The 20,606-nt window shown below is 39.4% G+C and overlaps 1 protein-coding gene and 1 long non-coding RNA gene across 2 annotated transcripts; one reads left to right on the top strand and one right to left on the bottom strand.

Annotated features, from left to right (window-relative positions):
- Positions 1-337: 337 nt before the first annotated feature.
- Positions 338-2,027, bottom strand: LOC134164242 (uncharacterized). The gene is made up of 2 exons (XR_009965071.1): positions 1,804-2,027; positions 338-695 (listed from the first exon to the last, which is right to left on the bottom strand). It is a non-coding gene; the product is annotated as an uncharacterized LOC134164242 (long non-coding RNA).
- Positions 2,028-2,374: 347 nt separating this feature from the next.
- On the top strand, positions 2,375-18,562 carry STK17B (serine/threonine kinase 17b). Its single transcript, XM_062619641.1, has 8 exons — positions 2,375-2,411; positions 4,784-4,939; positions 8,930-9,142; positions 12,285-12,429; positions 12,657-12,783; positions 13,895-13,943; positions 15,275-15,454; positions 17,441-18,562. The coding sequence occupies exons 2-8, from the start codon at positions 4,818-4,820 to the stop codon at positions 17,721-17,723; spliced, it is 1,119 nt and encodes a 372-aa protein (XP_062475625.1). The 5' UTR covers positions 2,375-2,411; positions 4,784-4,817; the 3' UTR covers positions 17,724-18,562.
- The last annotated feature ends 2,044 nt before the right edge of the window (positions 18,563-20,606 follow it).

Raw genomic sequence — 20,606 nt, 5'->3', positions numbered from 1 at the left:
AAGACTGTTAAAAAACAACTTTGTAATTGAGGAAAGCAAGAGAAGAAGTTACTAATAATGGGAATTATGATGCTAACACCTGTGAGATAATTAAAAACATAGCAATTAATCACCAGATGTACGCATTAGTAATAAGTGTAGGTCATGATCCTTTACTGTGGTGACCTTCAGCCTACCATTCCCCCTTCTCCACCCTTTGTTTGTCATTCTCTGTGGTGGTGTATCTAAGTAAAATTCCAAAGTCCTCCGGGTGGAGTCCTGTCAATTATACCCTTCTGTAGGTGCCATACATGTTTCTATGGCATTACATAAACAGATAACCATGACTACAATGACATCCATGTCACGGAGCAGTTTTGCTATTTATTTGGCTTTCAGAACTTAAAGGGAAAGTAGAGCAAATCCTGGCCTTGAAAAGGATTGGTGAAGACACACAAGCAGCTAAGGAGGCAAACATAAGCACTGTCATTTACTTCTTGGCACCATGTGTTATAATAACCTAGAACATCTTAATTGTAGTCATCGTTTAATTTCACTCCTGAGGATCATTCGGTATGTTTGGAATGCTGCTTGCTTTTCATACTGCTCAAAGAACACCTTAAAACAAAACCAGTCTTTTCTATACGTATTTGTGTTTGAAATCCTGTTATAATGAAGAAGGGCACAGGCTGGAACTCTGCAGAGATGGTGGAACTCTGTGGGAGAGAGTAGAGATTTTGGGCATGTTTTGTCAAAAATATCCACAGCTCAGAATGCTAAAACCCTAGGTGTAAGGGAAAGCCAGCAGGAGTTACACTTGAAAATCACCTCTGGTTATTAGCAGGGAATCTTATTGTGCCAGGAGCATGGTGTAACCATTCCAAAGTCTTCCAAAGACTTCTTGCAGTTTTCTCAAGCTGTCTCACCTTCATTTATACTACTTTAACTAATCTGAATGTAAGCATTGCTGTGACAGCACGACTTGGGTACCATACTTGCCATGCACACTGCAATTACCCATTTCACTGGCAGTGCCGGGGCATAAACAAAACTAACCCAGTAACTCTAATGATGCGCTGCTGAAATTAAATCTGTTGCTCTTGAACTCTTACTCTACATGACTATTACTGCCTTTATGGCAAATAAAACGGATGTTTGCAAATTTCTAGGGCAGCTGGTTGGATTGCTTCATGAAGGAAAGCAATTTGACAAACAAATTGCAGCTATTTTAGAACTCTTTCTAATTTTCTTATTTCTAAATCATGCTTGAGGCTATTTTATATCCTCAAAAAGGGTCTTTGCAACCACAAGTTAAAGTCTTTTAACTTTCTTATTTTTCCTTCAGCTCCCTAAAGCTAGAGGCTCTGAACACCCACTTGCCACTTACGTGCATGGAAAATTGTCAAAACCAGGCTCTGTACTTGTAATAAAAGCACCAAAAAGTAGGTTTGTTCCCGTTTGAACATGCATGTGCAGATGTGCGTGCTGGTATATCTGTGTTCACTGGTCCCAGTCAGCAATACGGTCGTTCGGGACCTTGCAGGCTGCGCCATGAACATTACATAGAAAGCCCATCCGCATCAGTCAGTGCTGGTAAGCGCACACACGGTTTGTCATTGCGGTTGTGGGCTCTTTGTCACATCCTCAGCTGCGCCAGACCAGAAGCGAAAGGAAGCGCTGCAGACTTCGCGGGGCTGGCGCGGTGCAGCTGCCCTCAGCACCAGCGCACCCCGCGCACCTTGCGCTTCCTCCTGTGCAGCGCACGCCGGTAGCCCTCGCTGCGGTGCTGGGACTAGCAGATACTATCGCTGCACCTCGCCCAACCCGGCGGCTCTCTGCACCCCGCGCTCTCTGAGGTGGCGAAACAAAATGGCTCTGCCACAGCTGCCCCGGAGGCGCCGTCAGCCCACGGTCCCCACCAGGCAACCGGCCGGCGGGGCCCTGCACCCTGGGGAGCGAGGCGGGAGGGAGCCGGCCTGCCCCAGCGGGGTCACGCAAGGCCGCGGCTCCCAGCACCGCGGGAGGTGGCGGAGGAACCGCGCCGGCGCTGCCCCCTCAGCTCGCACGAAGGCACTCGGGGGAGGCAGCGGGCACACCTGCACCTCCCTCACCCCTTGTCCGCGCCCGCCCCGCCCCGCCCCGGCTGCCTTCGAGGGGCGAGGGCAGCCGGGCGGGGGGGGGTGGATCCACCAATCGCCGTGCAGAAGGCTGGCCCCGGTGGGCGCGGATTGGCTCTCTACGGCTGAGTGGGCGGGCGCTGCCGGGGCAGCCACATCTCCCGGGCTGCGCTTTTCAAACGCCGGCTGTGCGGGTGCGGCGGTTGGTAGGGAGGGGGCCGGGCCGGGCCGGGCTGGGCTGCGGCGCGGCGGGGGCCCTGGCGGCGGCTGCAGTTCCCGCTCCGTGAGGGGCTTCTGTGAGCCCTGTGGCGGGAGGTGAGTGTGCCCGAGACGGCGCTGCGGTTCCCGGCCTCGGCTGCCGCGGGGGAGGGCGGGCGGGTCCGGTGGTGCCTTCAGTGGGCAGTGGGAGCTTCGTGCTGCCTCTCCCGGCCGCTCGCTCTCTCCCCGGACAGCGGTAGCGGGGGTGCCTGTGGGTAGGGTTGGGGTACCCCAGGCCGCGTCCCGCCTGATGTCCCGCACTCGGCCGCGGCCAGTCCGCGCAGGGCTCTCTGTGCGGTGGCAGAGTAGGGCAAGGCGGAGGCGAGGGAGCGCTGCGTATCCTTCAGACCCGCTCCGGTGGGCGGCCGCGCAGGTTGCCACAGGGCTCAGCGGCCCCGGCGGGTTGCCTGGTGCTGGGTGCCTGCCACCCGTTACACCCGGGGAGGTGCGGGCCCTGCAGCGGCGCGTCGTGCCCTGGTGCTGCTCCTTCCGACGTCCTTCTTTGCTGAACGTGTTCCTAGTCCGGAGCAAGGGCTTGACCTCTGAAATAGTTAAATGAAGTGACTTTCTGCCCAGTTAAAGGTAGCTCAGGGGGAGGTTTCCTCTTCAATGGGAAGCTTGCAAGTTTCGGTGAGATCCGTGTTTCTGATGTTTGTTACTGAAGTACATGGTGCAGTGTGCAACAGCGCAGGTGTCCCTTTCAATTTCGGAAATGGTCTATGTATTAGAGCTTGTGCCATTTTTCATAGCTAACCGGATTTGAAGTTGGATCTAGTTCTCTTGAATAGATTATGTGTCTGACTGTGGTTTTCTGCCTGCTATATGTTTTTCCTCTATTATTAATGATACCAAGCTATAAAGAGGAGATAGCGTGCCTTACCAGAGAAACAAACTCAATTCAACATAAGACAGTAGCTCTCCTTAATAGTCACTCTTCAAGGAGAATGGTTGAAAGTGTTATCTTACATAGTACATTTGATAATAGCAAGCTCTTAATCGATTAGGTCAATGTCTAATATATATAAATCACTTTATGCTAAAGTACTGCAGTAACAAGATAACTTTAACTGATAAACTGCTTAGTGAGTACAGCTCTGAGGAGAGTCATGTAAAATTTCAGGCACCTGAATCGGTCTCTTACATGATAAGCTGCCATATAACTGGGGAAAATGGAATGCATATTTGTTTATAAGAAACTGTTTCATGCATCTCATGTGCTACTTTGAAGATATTCTTGAACTCCGTGGGGGTTTTGTGTGTTGGCTTCTCTTTGGTCTCCTGCTAACGCATGAATCATGATTTAAATCCCAAATAGTTTGAATATGAATGTCCATGTTCCAAGAAGTGGTAATTTGAACAGTGCTTGATGGATGCTGGATTATATTTGAATCATAACTAGTTTGAGTGCTCCCCCAGAAGTTTCTGATGCTGCACTTCTGTCATGTGAAGACTGAAAGTGTATTTCTGTAAGCTTGTTAACTGTATCTGAACTGTAACTTGCGTGTGATTTCTTTTCCATCACTAATAAAGGTAAACTTACATAGTAACTTAAAATAAGCCATTAATTAAGACTTTGGTTATCCTTCAGTAACCCTTCTTTGTCTTGCTTTTGCATTTTGCCTGAAGCAGTGCTTTAGGCCTATGAATGTGAATGCCAAAACCCAGTATTCTTACTTTTTTTAACAGTAGTAGAAATAGTGTGGGTGGGTATATCTCCATAATGTGCTGTTCTACTGGTTTATTAAGGTAATTTAATCAAGATTACTACATCATTTGGTTCTAAATGATCTGAATTTGCAAAGAGGATGTTGTCCATTCATGCTGCTTTCTGGCAAATAATCTAGCGTTAAACTGAAGTTTAGATGAGCTCTGAGTGAGTTTAATAAGAATGTGAGTCTTCTCAACGGAAAAAAAAAAAACAACCCTCCTTTTTTTCCCCTCTTTGGTTAGCTGTTCCTGCTGTGTTACAAAGAACAAAAGGGAAGGAGTTTTGGTTAAGTCCCCTAGCAATACCAGTGAAAAGTGTGAACTTAAAGGAATTGCTGGAAGTTACCAAGAATCCAAGGGAGATCTAAAACTTATTTTCAGGAAGCTTAAAAAAAAGTGCATATCATTAACAGCTAAATAGTTATTAGCATTTTCACTAGAACTGAAGCTTGTGCCTAATATATTACGGATATGGTCCAGGGAGGGGGGGAAACTGACTCATCTGAAAAGTTAAAATAATTAAATACAAATCAGTTCATTTTCTTAGCATGTCTTGATTACTGTTCCTTTCAGATTTTATTTTTACAGAGGTTAAATATGGTGTTTTCAGGTCACTACTAAACAAAGCTTTTCTAGTCTGACAGACCTAAACTCTAATATCTGCATACTTTCCTGTGCTGAAATTATGGAACACCCCAAACTGAATTGTTTTGCTTTAACAGGTGACTGGTTGAAGCGGGAGACCTGTTCCTGACCATGTCAAGGAGGAAGTTGGAGAATAAAAGCCTTCCTGGCTTGTTAGCCACGTCTCTGAACACACAGATCAAGACAGACAATTTCCACAATTTTTATATGCTTGAATCAAAAGAGCTGGGAAGGTGAGGTTAATTCTGTTTATTTTAGTAAGAGGAGTTTCTGTTGCAAGAGAATTATTTGTCCAATGAGAGACCTTTTCTGCCAAGCTTTTATGGTAGTAGATGGGGAATGAAGTATGTCTCTCTTCTTCCTCATTCCCTTCTTTGCAATATTCAACAGGTTCTCTGGGGACCAGGAAAAGATACTCTGAGATGTAAATTGCCAGCCTTTTCCATGTTAGATTTAGCCTGTTCTCATAGGAATGCAGATCTGGGATTATGTTCCTTTGCTTCCCTGTCTAGTCACAAACTGTATTCCAGGTACATAAACTAAAGAAGAGATAACATAGGGTAATACTGTAAGAAAAGAATGGGGATTTTGAGTTGGTTGTAGGTTGATTTTTTTATTTTTATTTTTTTTTGAAGTCCAGCAAAGACCTCTTCTCTCCCCCTTTCACCCTCCAGCAGTTAGTCTAAGTTTCTAACAACCTGCTGCTTCAGAGTGGTTTTGCAGCCTATTTCCCTTCCTCATGTTTGCAATAGCAAAACAGGAAATAAAGCCAAAGGAAAAAAAAAGACCTGTTGGTATTTATGGTACAGTTTCAGACATCTGAGTCAATGTGTTTTTGAGGTCACTGGGATAATTCATACCTTGAAAATACTCACTGAATTGGGTGCAAAGCCATGCAAACGTAATACCATGGTTGTGTTTTCAAGCTCCTTGAACAGAAGTGGCATGGCTCAGTCTCACAGTTCTTGTGCCTCGCTGTGCTACATAGCAGTCTTTGGTACCTGCAACTCATTTTGTCAGTAGAGATGCTCCTCTGCATGTGATTTTTAAGATCTTCAGCCTTCATTGCTCTCTTGGGGTTTTGCTTGTTTGTCTTCTCGTAGCATGTGCTTTATCTGATGCACTTCTATAAAAATGCACCTTGCAGCCCTTAACTTTTCTATTTTCTTACCCCTCTGTCAGCTCTAGTTTTAAGTTGTGGGCTCTGCAGAAGCAGTTTATATGCACCATCCTCTGTGCTCCAGTATTCTCAAGCAGCTGGATTTTCAGATTATGCAACCTGTGAGATGATGTCTAAAGCAAATAAAAGTATTGATTTTGTGTGGATTCCAAAATGGAGTCTTTAAAAGTTTCTTTACATGCAAAATCAGGCATAAGAAAATAAGTGCTGAAATCTAAAGAAACACAAGCAGAGCAGTATGTTTTCCAAGCATACGTTTGACTTTTCCTGGCCTAACAATGTCTGTGGTTTTTTGTGGTTTTTTTTTTAATTTTGCAAGTATTTACAACTGTTTAAGTGATGTAAAATCCACCTTTGTAGCTTCCCCAAAAGATTTAACATGCTTTTTCTTTTCACTTGCAATTTTCTTTTTCCTCTTCGTATTACTTAGTAAATGATTCTTTTGTTCTTCTCTACTTAAGCCTCCCAAGTCCCATTTCTTCCTCCCACACCCTTATCTTTTAGGTCCTTTGGTATTTAAGACTGACTCATAAAGCAGGCAGGTTCTGTTTAGTGGGTTAAGTATTTTTTATCCCCAGTATGTGGATGGCTTGGCTTCTTTTGAAGTAGTTGAATTTCTGTGGTTTCTAACTTGGGATATCAAAACAACTTGAAATTGTTTTTTATCTCATAAAATTGGGCTATAAAGTGTGTGATGGTTAAGGAGTTACTTTGCAGGCAAGGAGGAGTGAGGCCTTCTTTGCATGCTTCAGTGCAGCACCTCAGATACGACATTTTGCATTTCTGGGGAAATTCCACTACTCTAAAGCAATATTTTTTGTCTAATAATTTTATCTTGGTAATTGGCACACTACAAATGCAGTACAAAGAAGTGGAAATTCTTACATGATTGATCTGAAGATACTGCTGACCCTTTAAAGCTGTTACACTCAGAGCAGCTAGAAGGAAGATATGCAGAAACTTATCTCACTGTTCTCATGAACTTTTATAATTTTAGAGGCACTTTTGTGGTTGATAGGGTGATGTTAAAACAAGAATGTAAGCTGTGGGGGAGTATCCTATACTTGGCTATATTGCGAAATTCGGCTCAATAACTTAAAATGGTCTGCAATAATAAGCTGGTTTAACAATTTTTCACACTTGAGAAATAACTTGGCCTTTCCAGCCTTACAGATAGTTGCTAAAATCAAGAATGTGAATGTACCAAGCTGTAAATAGCTTTCACCTCTTAAATTAATTTTGCTTCTGACTTCAGAAGTTAACTTTATAAATTCAGTGCTTTAAAAAAGGACAAATCCTATAACTGAGACTGAAATAAATGATAGCAAGAAGTTGTTTCGTTGAATATATTTCTAGATTGTGTCAGTTTGCACAAACGGTATTTAACATGTTTTTTTGCAAATGGAAATCTCTTTTTTCATTAAATGCTCCTACCTTTTTTCATTAAATACTGAAGTCTACAGATTTTTCTCTAAAAAAGCCAGACATGACTTTTTTTTTTTTCATCAGAGACTATAGCAGTAGGACAAGGGGCAATGGGTTTAAGCTAAAACAGGGGAAATTTAGGTTACATGCAAAGAAGTTCTTTACTATGAGGGTGGTAAGGCACTGGAATGGGTTGCCCAAGGAAGTTGTGAATGTGCCATCCCTGGCAGTGTTCAAGGCTGAGTTTGACAGAGCCTTGGGTGACATGGTCTAGAGTGAGGCATCTCTGCCTATGGCAGGGGGTTTGAACTGGATGATCTTAAGGTTCTTTCCAACCCCAACCATTCCATGATTCTGTAGTATGTTCCTTTTAGGGTTTGGGGCGTTTTTGCACCAGAAGGGCAAAGCCCTGCAGGGCAACATAGTCCTTTCTACTAAAGGAGCTAATTTAGTTGAAATTAGCTCAGCTCAGATAGCTCATACTGAGCTTCTTCATAAAGTTTGTTTTTATGCTGTGGTAACAAAAAATATGCATGGAAAAGCCTTTAAAAAAAACAGTCCAGAAGTGTAGATCTTGTTCTTTGTACACAGTTTTAGAACTGTTTTTAGAACTTTATGCAATTTATTTTAGCTCTTCAAGCTCTGTTTGTTTTGGGTTGTTTTTTTTTTTTAATCATGTTTTATCATTTGAAAGCACTTTGCAAGTATGCAACTAGACATTTCTGGGAATGCAAAACTTGTGATTATAAAACATTGTTTTTTCAATTTATAACTTGGCTTAAAAAACTGCATTTTTTCCCCTATTTTTTTTCTTTAAAGGTCAGCTTGGTGTTTTAACTACAGAGTGTGGTTTTCTCTTATAAACCCTTCCTTGCCAAAATACATTTTTGTTTCCATACCGAAACAGTTGGCTAGGAAAGAAAGCAGCGCACTTAGACTAACTGTAATTGAGGAAGAGAATGCCAAGTACTGGTGTCTTTCTGTTAAGATGTTTCTGAGCATTTTGTAGATGCCTAGGGTTTTTTTTAGTAGTATTGCATGATCCACTTTCTTTAAAAGTTCTTGCACTAAAGACCTTCCCCCTGTCCGCAGCATACAAATACGCTTTATTTTCTGTGTTCATCCTCTATATTTCACAAGGTGTTGCTTAGTTTGTTACTGTATCCTGTAGGTATGATAATGTGGATGAAGATGGTTTTTTACATAGTATTTCCAGTCTGAAGCAAGTCCTGAGCAGCCTGGCAGAATCTCGTATATAGCCATGCTTTAAGCAGGAGATTTTGCTAGAGATCTCAAAAAGTCCCTTCTAACCTGGGTTGTTCTAGGATTCGGTGATCCTACATTGAGAATAACCATGTAACCTCATACTCTGATTTAATCTTAGCTAGTCTATATAAAGGGAATTGTACTGGGTCTTGTTAAAGCTTCATCTAGCTTAGTATGCTTTTTCCTACAGTGGCTGAATGTGAATGTTCAGGGAATCGTGTAAGAACAGGCCAATCATGGCATTCCCCTGTTAAATTTTTTCTTGGTTTCCAGTTATTTGTCATGCTTTTTGTTCCTGATGGCAATTTACATACTTTTTATATCTCTTAACGTTTTCCCTTTTATTTTGTAGAGGAAGATGTGCTGTGGTTAGAAAATGTATCGCTAAATCCACAGGCCAAGAGTATGCAGCTAAGTTTTTAAAGAAAAGAAGAAGAGGTCAAGATTGCAAAGCAGAGATTCTTCATGAAATTGCTGTGCTTGAATTAATGAAATCTAATCCTCGCATAGTTAATCTCCATGAAGTCTATGAAACAGCAAATGAAATCATCTTAGTGTTGGAATAGTAAGTATGCCTTCATCCATGTTGCATATTTGTAGTTACAAATCTGGCAATATACTCTTTAGTTTTTGCATGAGTTGCCTGAACACCTAGAGAATTACAACAGCACAGTATTGTGTTAATATTTCATTATGTTATGCTTTATAAACTCTTAGGGACTTTTTTGGTATAACTTATTTTCATGTAAATGCAAGAGTTGAATCAGTTGGCGTTAATTGGAATCTGGTTGTGTATATGTGTTTTGTTACATCCACAGCTAATGAGTTATGTCAAACAATATGGAATAAGGCATTAAAAAAAAAATAGACCAAAACGTCTAGTAGTTCTGCACTCAAAACATTTAAAAAATGGACTGAAAGATTTTCAGGCTTTTTTACAAAAAGCTTTTTAAAAATGAAAAGAGTAATTTTCCTCCTGCACAGCCTTCATAGACTATTCCATTCTGTTTCAAATTGGAATAGTTTTTGTGCCTTTAAATACTTCAGGTGGGTAATTTTAATTAAAACTTGCCTGTTTAATTTGAGCAGACTTTTTCTTCTGTTAGCTGAATTTTTGTAAAAAGCTGTGATAAATATTCAGGTCAGGCTGACCTGATAGAAAACCTGAATACAAACTCTAGGGTGGAATCGTGTTTTTAGTCCTAAAGATTTTTATGCAAGCTGGCCAGAGAGGGTGTTCTTGAATTTAGGAAGTGCACAGATGCTTTGATCTTAAATCATATCGCCCCACTCTCCCCCCCCCCTCAAAAGCAGCCATTGATACTAAATACACAGATTTCAGAGAAGCTAAGAGCTGAGCATGTCCATGTTCTGTGAAATTTACCTCAAGTCACCACTTGAGGTTGTCTGGTGTCTGAAAAATTACAATTCTTTTGTGGGTTCTGACCTTCTAAATGTAGTGGTTTTGTTGTTTTAGAAGTGTTTGGCTTTTGGAGCTGTTTCTTCCAAAATTCTGTATCTGTTTAGATGTCCCTGTCACTTGTCATTAGCTCTGAAAACAGGTTTAATTGGGGGATTGAATTTGAATTAGAGTTATCTATCATATTTCCTGTATGTGTAAATCTTTGTGTGTAATGTAAGGAAGAAAAATGCAGTTTGTGAAACTATTTAGGAAGTCTCTCTCTAGGATTTAAGTTTCTCATACAAAGTATTTGAAGAACTGTTAATGGTGGTCTGCATGCACCATAATAAATTCCTTCAAATCTGCCACAGAATCTAGCTTGCTTTTTTGCTGGAACTAGGTGATCCCTAACATACTGTTTATTGTTCCAAGAAGGGTAAAATAATGTAGATGTAAAATCCAGCTGACAAGTTTTGAACTTCTTACTGAGAACAACTACAAATTCACATAGAAGCCACAATGTTTTCGTGCTTCTGTTTCAGCTCAGCTGTCTTGCTTGTTAAAGGTCTGTAGTAAAGCAACTTCCTTATGCTGCGGTGATGTTAATAGTCTGTCTTATAGTAGCGTTCGGTCTTGCAGTAAGTGTTCCTAGTTCTATTGGAATAAGCAAAGGGTTGATTATGCTTTTAGATTGTCATCTGTAGCAGAGTACATATTTTTGTTTGTTTGTTTTCTCATTATCAGAACTCTGAATCAGTCCTTTAAAAGAATTGCAAGAAATGAGTCTCTTGCTCATAAAATAGTTAATAAGTATATCCCTTCTAGCTCTGTTTCTCCTCTTACATATGGTCCCTGGTGGTGTTGGGTTGTTCCTGAGCTGTACCTGCAGGTTCAAAGTTTTGCATTGTGTAGGATTCTATTAGGTTATTTTTCTGAAGCTATGTAATTATGTGTGCTACAAGTCATCTGGTGATCTTTCTATTCGCTTTCTCAGTTGATGCTGAATTTGCTTGTTAAGATCTTCCCTGAACTGGGGAGCCAAAACCAGGGTATTGCATTCTAGCTGTGGTCTAGTGAGAGTCACTTGCCTCAGCCTGCCGGCTCTGCTGCAGTTACTACAGCCCAAGGTGCTGCTGACCCTTGCTGCATTCAGCTTTCTGGCTGTAAGGACTCCCAAATCCTATGCAGCCGAGCTGTTCTTGCTCTTTAGTCATCTGTATGTCCACCCATCCAGTCTGTAACATAGTAACTTGGATACAAGAATACTGTGGGAAACAGTGTTGAAAACAGTGCTAAAGTTGAAGTAAATGACGTCCACTGCTCATCTATGTTTTGTCATAAAGGCAAAAGGAGAGGCATTACTGATACCTTGCATAGCTCCAGCAGATTAGTGACTGTGTTTATCCATGTTGTCCATTATCTAACTTTTTTATACACTTACCATTTTGTGAACAATAAAATTGAGGCTTACTGGTTGGTAGTTTTGAGGCGGCTCTTTATCTTTGAAAGAGAGTATCTCCAGGTAGTTAGAGCAGGCTGAGTAATTATGTCAAACCAAGCACGAAAGGAAACAGCTGACTCTGTGGCAGAGTATAGAACTAACTAACCACATGCAACATGGTTATTTCCACGCTTCCTTTATGCTGTAATAGTAGGGGGTTTTATAAGCAAACAACAGCCTTTTTCTGAGGAAGACATACTTGAGATCCTGTGTAAAAACATGGAGCTTGTCAATCTCATCTTTGTTGTTAGTGTGGCAATGGTAGATTTCAATGTGATGGAGATGAGTCCTTGTATTTCTGAATATTCTGTATCTGCCAGAGTTCTGGAAGAGCTAACTGACTAGGCAACTGCACATTTAATCATCAGCAGCATGCTAGATGTGCTTCCTGGTACCTCTCTGATTTTTAGTCTTCCATCAGAATGGCAGGACCTAGGGTGGCAAGGATACAGTTCCCTTCTACTCCAGAAATAACCTTCAACAACTCTGACTGTTCACTGTATTGTAGTTCATGCATTTACACCACAGCCACATAATGAAAAATAATGGTTTTTACTTGCAAATTCAGACTACTGCTGGGCTTTCTTGCTTTGAATTATTAACGGAACTGATCAAATGGAAAAAATTTTTGATATTTTTTTTTCCTCCTAAGTGCTTATATTGTGTGTCTTGGCATAAGTGTGTATTTAGCCTTTCTGAGAAAATGAATATATATTATATACATTTGTACTATGCATAAAATTTTTCCTCACTTAAGTTTGAAAATTCAGACTTAATATGTAACTGTTCTTGAATGTGTTTCAGTGCTGCTGGAGGAGAAATATTTGACTTGTGTGTCCCAGATCTGGATGACAGAATTGGGGAAAGGGATATTGTAAGACTTATAAGACAGATACTTGAAGGACTTCGCTGCTTGCATGAAAACAACATTGTTCATCTGGATTTAAAGGTGAGGCTGCAGCAGAGGTTTTATTTTAGTACTTTATATTTGATTTAGTATTGTGATAACTTGTTAAATACGTAACAGAAAATGATGAGAAAAAATATACTAGTGATTAATTCTTTAAAACTTAGTAATAAGTATTGCATAATAGAAATTGATAAGTCATTTAGTACATTGGTGACTTTTGCAGCTTGTGTTTTAATTAATTGAGAATCAAATCTTTCCTGTTCTAGCCTCAAAATATTTTGCTGAGCAGTGTCAATCCTCTTGGTGATGTCAAAATAGTAGATTTTGGTATGTCTCGGAAGCTTGAGAATTCTGGTGAACTGCGGCAGATCATGGGAACAACAGAGTATCTAGGTATGGAAGAGTTGCTTCACAATCTCTGATGTGTGGTTTTGAGAAAGCAGAAATACTTCGTATAATGTGCTTATCTACTTATCAGTCATTACTGGAGAAAGAACAACAGGACAAGGCAACATGTTCTGAGCTGTTCTTAGAGTAGTCTACAAATATTTCCACTTGAAAAACCACCAAATTATATCAACAAGTGCACCTCTAATTTCATGCTAAAGTATTTACTGCTGCTGTGATGCAGACTCTTAAATCAACAGGAAATTTTGGCTGTTGTATTTCAACATTAATCAAAAGAATTTAACATTAGCATGCACAAAGAAATGTTCTTTGAATGAGGAATGCTGTTCAGTATGATGATTTAATGAGATAAAAATAATCCTTGGAAAGGGACAGATTGCCAGTAGCACTTGGCCCTCTCCAAGGCGCAATTTTCTTAATGATTTGCCTATGCTCAATTTCAAGACCACTTAAATCTGTAGTCAGTAAGTTGTTACCTAGCATATAAAGAAGAAGTTCTTTACTGTAAGGGTGGTGAGGCACTGGAATGGGTTGCCCAGGGAAGTTGTGAATACTCCAACCCTGATGGTGTTCAAGGCCAGGTTGGACAGAGCCTTGGGTGACATGGTTTAGTGTGAGGTGTCCCTGCCCGTGGCAAGGGGTTGGAACTAGATTATTTTAAGGTCCTTTCCAACCCTAACTATTCTATGATTCTATATGCTAACAGCCACTGAGCCTAAAATTGGCCTAGTCATCTGGCTTTGCAGCGTTAGCATGCTGAAGTCTATGCATTCCCCTTGAAAAGCTATACACTTGAAAACCAGTTAGAAGACTATATTATGTGCATGCATCTGATTACAAAATATCTTGGGATTTGGAATATGTACAGAATAGTGTGCCTATTAGTGTGAACCAATTAAGCATCAGTGTTTCTAATCAAATGGAAATAACATTTTTCCATCTTGTGGCTTGAAAATAGTAAACTTGATTATGGAAACTGCATGGTTAGATTCATAATGGTTGGCAGAATACCTGCCAGAAATGTAGTGTCTGAATATTCAAGGCCACTTGAATAAATTCATTAAAGTGTTTTTATTCTCTCCATCTCTTTATCTAGCTCCAGAAATCTTAAACTACGATCCCATTACCACAGCTACAGATATGTGGTAGGTTGTATATGATAATTCATTTTATTGAGGTAGTCGTGACCATTTAACAATCCAGACTGGAGCCAGATCCAAACTCTGCAGTTCTATCTGGGTTGCTTCTGTTGGGTTGACCAGAAGAGGTCGAGTTGGGAGGGGAAGGAGCCCTCAGGATGTAACTTCGGGTTTACAGGAATTACTGTATATGGGTCTGTTGCACACCTAGTAGGGAATATAGGTGGTGTCTAAGCATGCAGAGTCTAGGTATTTGTTCCAAGGGAAAAATAACTGATTGGATAGTATACTTTGGGCATTAGCTACTCTTGGATGACTTGTTTCAGGTAGCAACTGCTCTTGGACACTCCTCCCTCCCCATTTTTGTATCATTAAATAATTTTACTACACAAATGATAACTGTTTTAACTTTCTACCTCTTACCTTTAGAGCAGTATCTGCAGAATGTGTCATAAAAAAATGAGACAAATCCACAACTTTATTAAGTATACTTTTGTAGCCTATTAATTTTGTGAGCTATGTTAGTGTAAAGCTACCTTTGAGATCTTTCCTTAAAACATTTTTGAGCATCTAAATAATGAAGTTTTAAAAGTTGCTGTGATCTAAAATCAACTCCTTGAAGTTCACGGTTCGTAACAGCAATTGTATCTGTTTGTGAATGTTTTTTTTTATTTATTTGCTTGCTTTTTGGAAAAATGCACAACCAAGCTATTGGTGCTGTACTCAGAATGACAAACTCAGGATGCATGTTTCCCCACTAATGAGGGCTAAGGTTTGATCTGTCAGATCACAAACCCATTTTTATTACTCATCAAGAAACTAAGATTTATAATAAATCACTTGATGATGTTGTACTCATGCTCATGTTCTTGGGGAAAAAGATTTCAGCCCGAGGATATTGTTACACAACTGGGATGTCACTTATACAGAAAGATTGACTAAGTCTCAGTCATTGTTACTTCATCCAGAATTGTAGTGCAAGATAGGTTTTATTTACATGTGAATTAGAAAATCTATCTTGTTGCAATTCTAACATCCAGAATTGCCCATAAGAGTGGGCTGTGTAAAAGCAGTATATTTCCTTTTCCTAGCAATCTCAGTGGGAGGAAAAAGTTGTATTGAAAGCAAGCAATTTTCAGAAATCCTTTTACTGAGATACATAGCTTTCCTTGTGTGTGTGTGTCCTTCAAACACAGAAAACCGAGGTGTCGCATGATGTTTCTAATTCCCTGAGTGTGGCATACATCAGGAAGTCAGATCTGCAGGACAATAAATATATAGGGTATATTGTTTAGGTATCCTAGTAGGATTATTCATGTGGTTTTTCTTTGTCTCAGGAACATAGGTGTAATTTCATACATGCTGCTGACACAAGAATCTCCATTTGTTGGAGCTGATAATCAAGAAACTTACCTTAATATATCTCAAGTTAATGTGGATTATTCAGAAGAAACATTTTCATCAGTTTCACAGCCTGCCAAAGACTTCATTCAAAAACTCCTCATAAAAAATCCAGAGTAAGTAACAAACCCCCCTGGGCAAGAATCTTACCTTTTATGTTCGTGGAGCACCTAGAAAAAATGAATGTTAATTTGGGAGCTTAATACCACTGATGGGATCAGGCAAGCATTTCACAATGCACTGGTGATTATCTGTAGGCTTATGCCTTTCCATAATGTATGGAAATGATCTCTGGTTCACTGTCTGGCTTTTCTTATAGTCAGGCTTGTGCTTTGAGCTTCATAATTTGAGTTTCTTTATATTTTCATTCAAAGGACAGCTTACTAACAAATCTGAAATATATTCTAGAAAGGTCACATTCTTGGCTATAATTTAACCTTTTATTGTGCAATTTGGAGATACAAAATGCAATCCCTTTGATGCTGTGCTTTCTTGTTTCCTGACTTATCTTTAATGCATCTTTCTATTTTAATACATTTTATATAAAAAAAAAAACAAACTTGGCAGTCTTCTGACTGAGCAAACAGTCTTCAAGAATACATAGTTCTGCCATGTTCAGTCTCTTAAAAAATGTTCTTGATAAAAAGTACAAAGGTTCTGTTTGTAAGGCATGCTTATGTAACTTTATAGACATTAACCATGTCTGCACTTGCTGCATTGTGTTAAATTTGGATTTTTTTTTAGCTGTTGCAGCAGCAAATATAGTAAAAAGCAGCCAACCAAAAAAAACCCACTGCCACATGCCAAAAAAAAACCCAGCCTGAACCCCCAAAATCAAACCACCAAAAACCACCACCCTAAAAGATGTATATGGGGGAATAGTATTTAGTGGAGTCAGTTAGTCATGTTTTACTAGGCATGGTCAGGCACTACCAATTATAGTGCTAATTATTGTCACTTGTGGTGAGACAGTAGTCCCTCTGCTTCAGAGAGCCTGGGGCAAGCAGGAGTGTTCCTGTTATTTAGTTGAGAAAGAGGTTCTTTGGTGGGAGGGGACAGTATTATCTATGAAGTGCCTACTTTGATGAAATAAAGACTATATAAACTCATTATCTGAAGAGTCCTTTCTGTTTGGGCATCTCATATAGAGGGTTTGTCAACATCTAGAATAATTCTTGAGAACCATAGTATCATGGGGGAAGCAATTATGAAGAACTTGATTTGATAAATGTTAATGTGGACCTGCAGGATGTTTGACATTGTCACAGTCACTACTCTACTTGCTTTCTTGCTTCTGGGCATCTTGATGTCTTCATTATATCCTCAATAACCTTCCTCCCCTTTCTGATTCTTGATGACTATACCCTCTTGAATCTTAAGAGGAAAAATGTGTCCTGAGATAGTCAGCTCTGTAAAGTTACAGGTCTCTGACAAAAAAATATTCACATGTTCTGGTAAAGTTAAGGACAAGTAGCGGACTCTGCTGCATTTCTAGCAGGTTCTGTGGAATTTAACAGTGCAGAACACAATGAAAACTGTAGTAGCGCTATACTAGGTCATCAAAAGGAAAAAGTTTGTGTTTTGTTTGGTAGTCACTACACTGTGGAAGGGCTTACGCCCCATAAACAGCAAGAGTAAAACACTGCTGAAGTTGGATAGTGTTGATGACACCATGTTATTTGGCCCTCCTTGAAGACTTAATGACTGAATATTCATTAACCTATTTACAATGGTCTGTATAAAACATAGGACTTCAAAAGCATAAGCTCAGGCACATTTATATAGACAGTGTTGAAAACATTCCAAGGGACTATGAATACCAGCTGAGAAACACCTGTTCCTTGTTCTGATGAAAAGTTACCAGTTCTGACATTCAGCAGTAGGGAAGGCTGTCAACTAAAATTTAGATGCATGTTGCCAAGACTTAACTATGGTGGGGTCTAATGTGTTTTGCAGTAGCTGTGGTACTGGTGGAAAACCAGGTGTATTAACTCCTTACTGCCAATTCTGCATAAGATTTCTTAACATGACAGGGCTATTTAAATATGTTTTCAGTATTTCTGAAATGAACTTAAGGAACTTCACCCTTTTCTCTTTCAAAGGCAAAGACCCACAGCAGAGGCCTGTCTTTCTCATCTGTGGTTGCAGCAAGGGGAGTTCATACTCTTGTGTAGCCCTGAAGAAACTTGCTGCTCTTCTCTAATGCCAGGACACACCACAAAATGGTCAGAAGAGCGGAATGTAAAATCTAGTAGTAATGGTACCTGCAGCAACAAGGAAGACAAAGAGAACATTCCAGAGGACAGCAGTATGGTCTCCAAACGTTTCCGTTTTGATGATTCATTGCAGTATCCCCAAGACTTCATGACAGACTTCATATGTTAATGTGTAATACAGACTTTTATAAAATGGATTTAGCATAATCTGTTCCAGTGGTGAATATAAGATTATAGCTTGCCAATTTGTGCAGCATTGGCATACTAGAAATGCACTTTGATTCTTTTATGCTGGTGCTTCCTTTTCTGTCCGTTGCTGGCAATGGATTTAACCCCTGAAAAACTGGGGTTGGTTGCGCCAGTAAAATGAATTTTTTTTTTAAGAAGATTTAATTAAATATTTTTGCACTTTTCAAGTTTTAGTCCAAAAATCATGCCAAAGTGAACAAACTGAAACCTGAAGATGAGTTTGTTTCAGCTTGAGCTTTGCCAAACAGTGGTTGAATACATACATGCTTTCATGACTAGCCTTAAGAAATTGGTGTAAGCTGGGGAATTGAATCTAGCTGTCCTACTGGGCTTACTTGTGACCATTCTCGTCACTTTAAATGGGAGCTGAAGTAGGCATGTTTTAGGAATACGGTACATCTGTTGGGGCCATTTGCAAAACCACTTTCTCTCTAGGATCATTAGTAGTTAAGGAAATGTTTCTGCCTTACTGATCTGGTCCACTTAGGAATTATAATGCATACTCTGTGTGTTTCCCAACAGGAAAATGAGTTGTATTTCTGCAGTGATGAACAGAAAATGGGTAGATTGTCAGTCCTTGAGCTAGTGGTCCATTGCTTATCAGTAAATTATATTTGGAGAGGATGAGGGTCCCATGCTGATCTGAATATTTGATAAACTAGTGTGCTTTCATAAAACCTCTGAAATAGCATCATCTACCTATACTGACCTATTCCTACCTAATCTTAAGCAAAACCCCCAGCCAAGCAAACAAACAAACTGGAAAAAAAAACAAACAAACAAAACCCACAACCAAACATGCCATGAAGACTTAAAAGTATCAACTGAATAAACTGAAAATAACTGGTTTTGCCAGTGAAGCTGCAATTAAAAGCTTTTCATTATGCCCCTGTAATGTAGAAGTGCAGTGCATCTTTCAGTCACATATTGTTATCCATAATAATTTAGCTTCATGCCTGCTCTAAGAAATGGACTGCAGTGTGTTAGTGTTTAAAGACAAACTACTTAATAATTGTTTTAAGCCTTTAAATTTGGTTTGTTTATTGGTTTTATTGTGTTTTGTGAGGTTTTTTTTTTTGTTTTTAATTGTATCCTTTTCACTTCCTGTTTCTAGGCTCTGAGGAAATAATGGCTATGTCAATTTTAAGCAAATACCAATCATGCCTTAACAGCCTGAAACTAATACTGACAAGATAAAATCTTAATCGTAACACTGAGGCTGGAAGTCTTTTTGTGTAGGGAATGTATTAAAACTCTTGTAAATAGTTTAAAAGTAAGCAGCACTTTAAAATACTTACGGGATTTTCCACTCCTCAGAGCTTAGACTTAATTGTCTTTGATTTGGATTTGAGTTGTTTTGAATAATAAAGTATCACAATCTGAAGTGTGCCTGTGGGCTTGTCAATAGGCAGGTTGAGGTTCTGGAACAACATAGGAGTGAGGTGAACATAACGAATGGTAAAAGGTTGTATTTTACCTTTCTTCACACAAGGAAGGAACAGGGTTTTTTTTACAAAGAGATTTCAATGTAAAGTATCACCATAAAGCATGGGCGAATTCAGGACTGTTGTCTTTATTTTGGGTGACACTCATGTTGACAAATGAAAAGTTCACTGAGGTGTAAGGCATGTAAGACTATTTCAGCTTACTTTGTCAGAAGAAGTAAAAGTTTTCCAAGACTTAATCTCATGTGAAAGGAAGTAAAGAATATATTCAGCACATACGAAGCTCAGGTGCCTAGGTATAAATGAACCACACTGAGTCTCCTCTGTATTACTTTTCATGTAACTTTTTATCAGTAATACTGATAATACATATAAAGTGACTTTGCCGGAGGCAGTTGCTGAATTGCATTCAGGTACCTTATACCCTTACTTTTCGAAGGCCTTGGCTTTTCCTAGTGGAGTCTAACCTTTTGTTTTTTCCACCAGCATGGAGTCCAGTTTGAACTGGGCAAATTAAAAATACAAACTTTTATACATACCGAGAAGTTAAATTTCATTTAAGGAAGAAAATATCAAAAGCTGTGGCAGGTAAAGGTAGAAAAGTGTTTATAAAATTGTTACATTTTAAAAGACATTACTGATCTGGAATTGCAACTGGGAAGCTTGTGAAAGTCTTCATACATTCTGTTTTTAACATCTGGAAAATAAAGCTGAAAATACATGCCAGCACTTTATGACAAAGTTGTTGTTCTTAAGATTTTTATCATGGTATCTGATGTTTACATTTCTTACGACTTTTGGAGCTAACTTATCTGTAAATTAAAATAAATGAAAATTTGTCTTATCCAAGGAACTGAAGTTTTGAAGACTTTATTTGTACTTAAAATATACCTTGAATCAGATTTTCTTTGGATCAGTGCATTTATTTAAAAGTATTATGGTTCATGCAAACTTCAATTGCATGTAAATACATACATTGTAGACAATTGTTACCCCATCTTGCTTCCTTCCCTATTACTGGGAGTTACCAAGCGTAAATGAGTGATGAATAATATTTTTAAGATGACTGAAGTCATCTCTGTGCAGTTCATGACCTTTTTATATAATAAAAAAAATAAACTTTGTTTTTCAAAACTTCTGTGTTTTCGTTTCTTCACAGACTCAGAAAAGGAATTACACTCAAAAGAGGTGGTAACCTTTTGTGGCCTGGATAATGTGTTTCCTACAAAGGCATGTTTCATTGAAATGAAAGCTTTCTCATGGTTAGAAATGCAGAAATGGGCTTTATTTTTAATAAAAGCAATAGTGTATTCATGTGCTTGGTTTGAGGTTGCTTGGTTTGCTGCATTAAGTTCAAA

This window comes from Pezoporus occidentalis, unplaced genomic scaffold (assembly GCF_034315485.1).
Source record: "Pezoporus occidentalis ecotype Australia unplaced genomic scaffold, CSIRO_AGI_Poc_V1 ctg213, whole genome shotgun sequence".
Classification (NCBI taxonomy): Eukaryota; Metazoa; Chordata; class Aves; order Psittaciformes; family Psittacidae; genus Pezoporus; species Pezoporus occidentalis.
Note: the sequence above shows the minus strand (reverse complement) of the source record. Positions and strands in the feature narration are given on the sequence as shown.

What these genes read in the sequence shown, in the direction of transcription:
- STK17B (XM_062619641.1), top strand. Translation starts at nt 4,818, where the DNA reads ATGTCAAGGAGGAAGTTGGAGAATAAAAGCCTTCCTGGCTTGTTAGCC. An exon ending in GAATCAAAAGAGCTGGGAAG is followed by an intron (nt 4,940 to 8,929) that starts GTGAGGTTAATT and finishes TTTATTTTGTAG; the next exon opens with AGGAAGATGTGCTGTGGTTA. An exon ending in ACCACAGCTACAGATATGTG is followed by an intron (nt 13,944 to 15,274) that starts GTAGGTTGTATA and finishes TCTTTGTCTCAG; the next exon opens with GAACATAGGTGTAATTTCAT.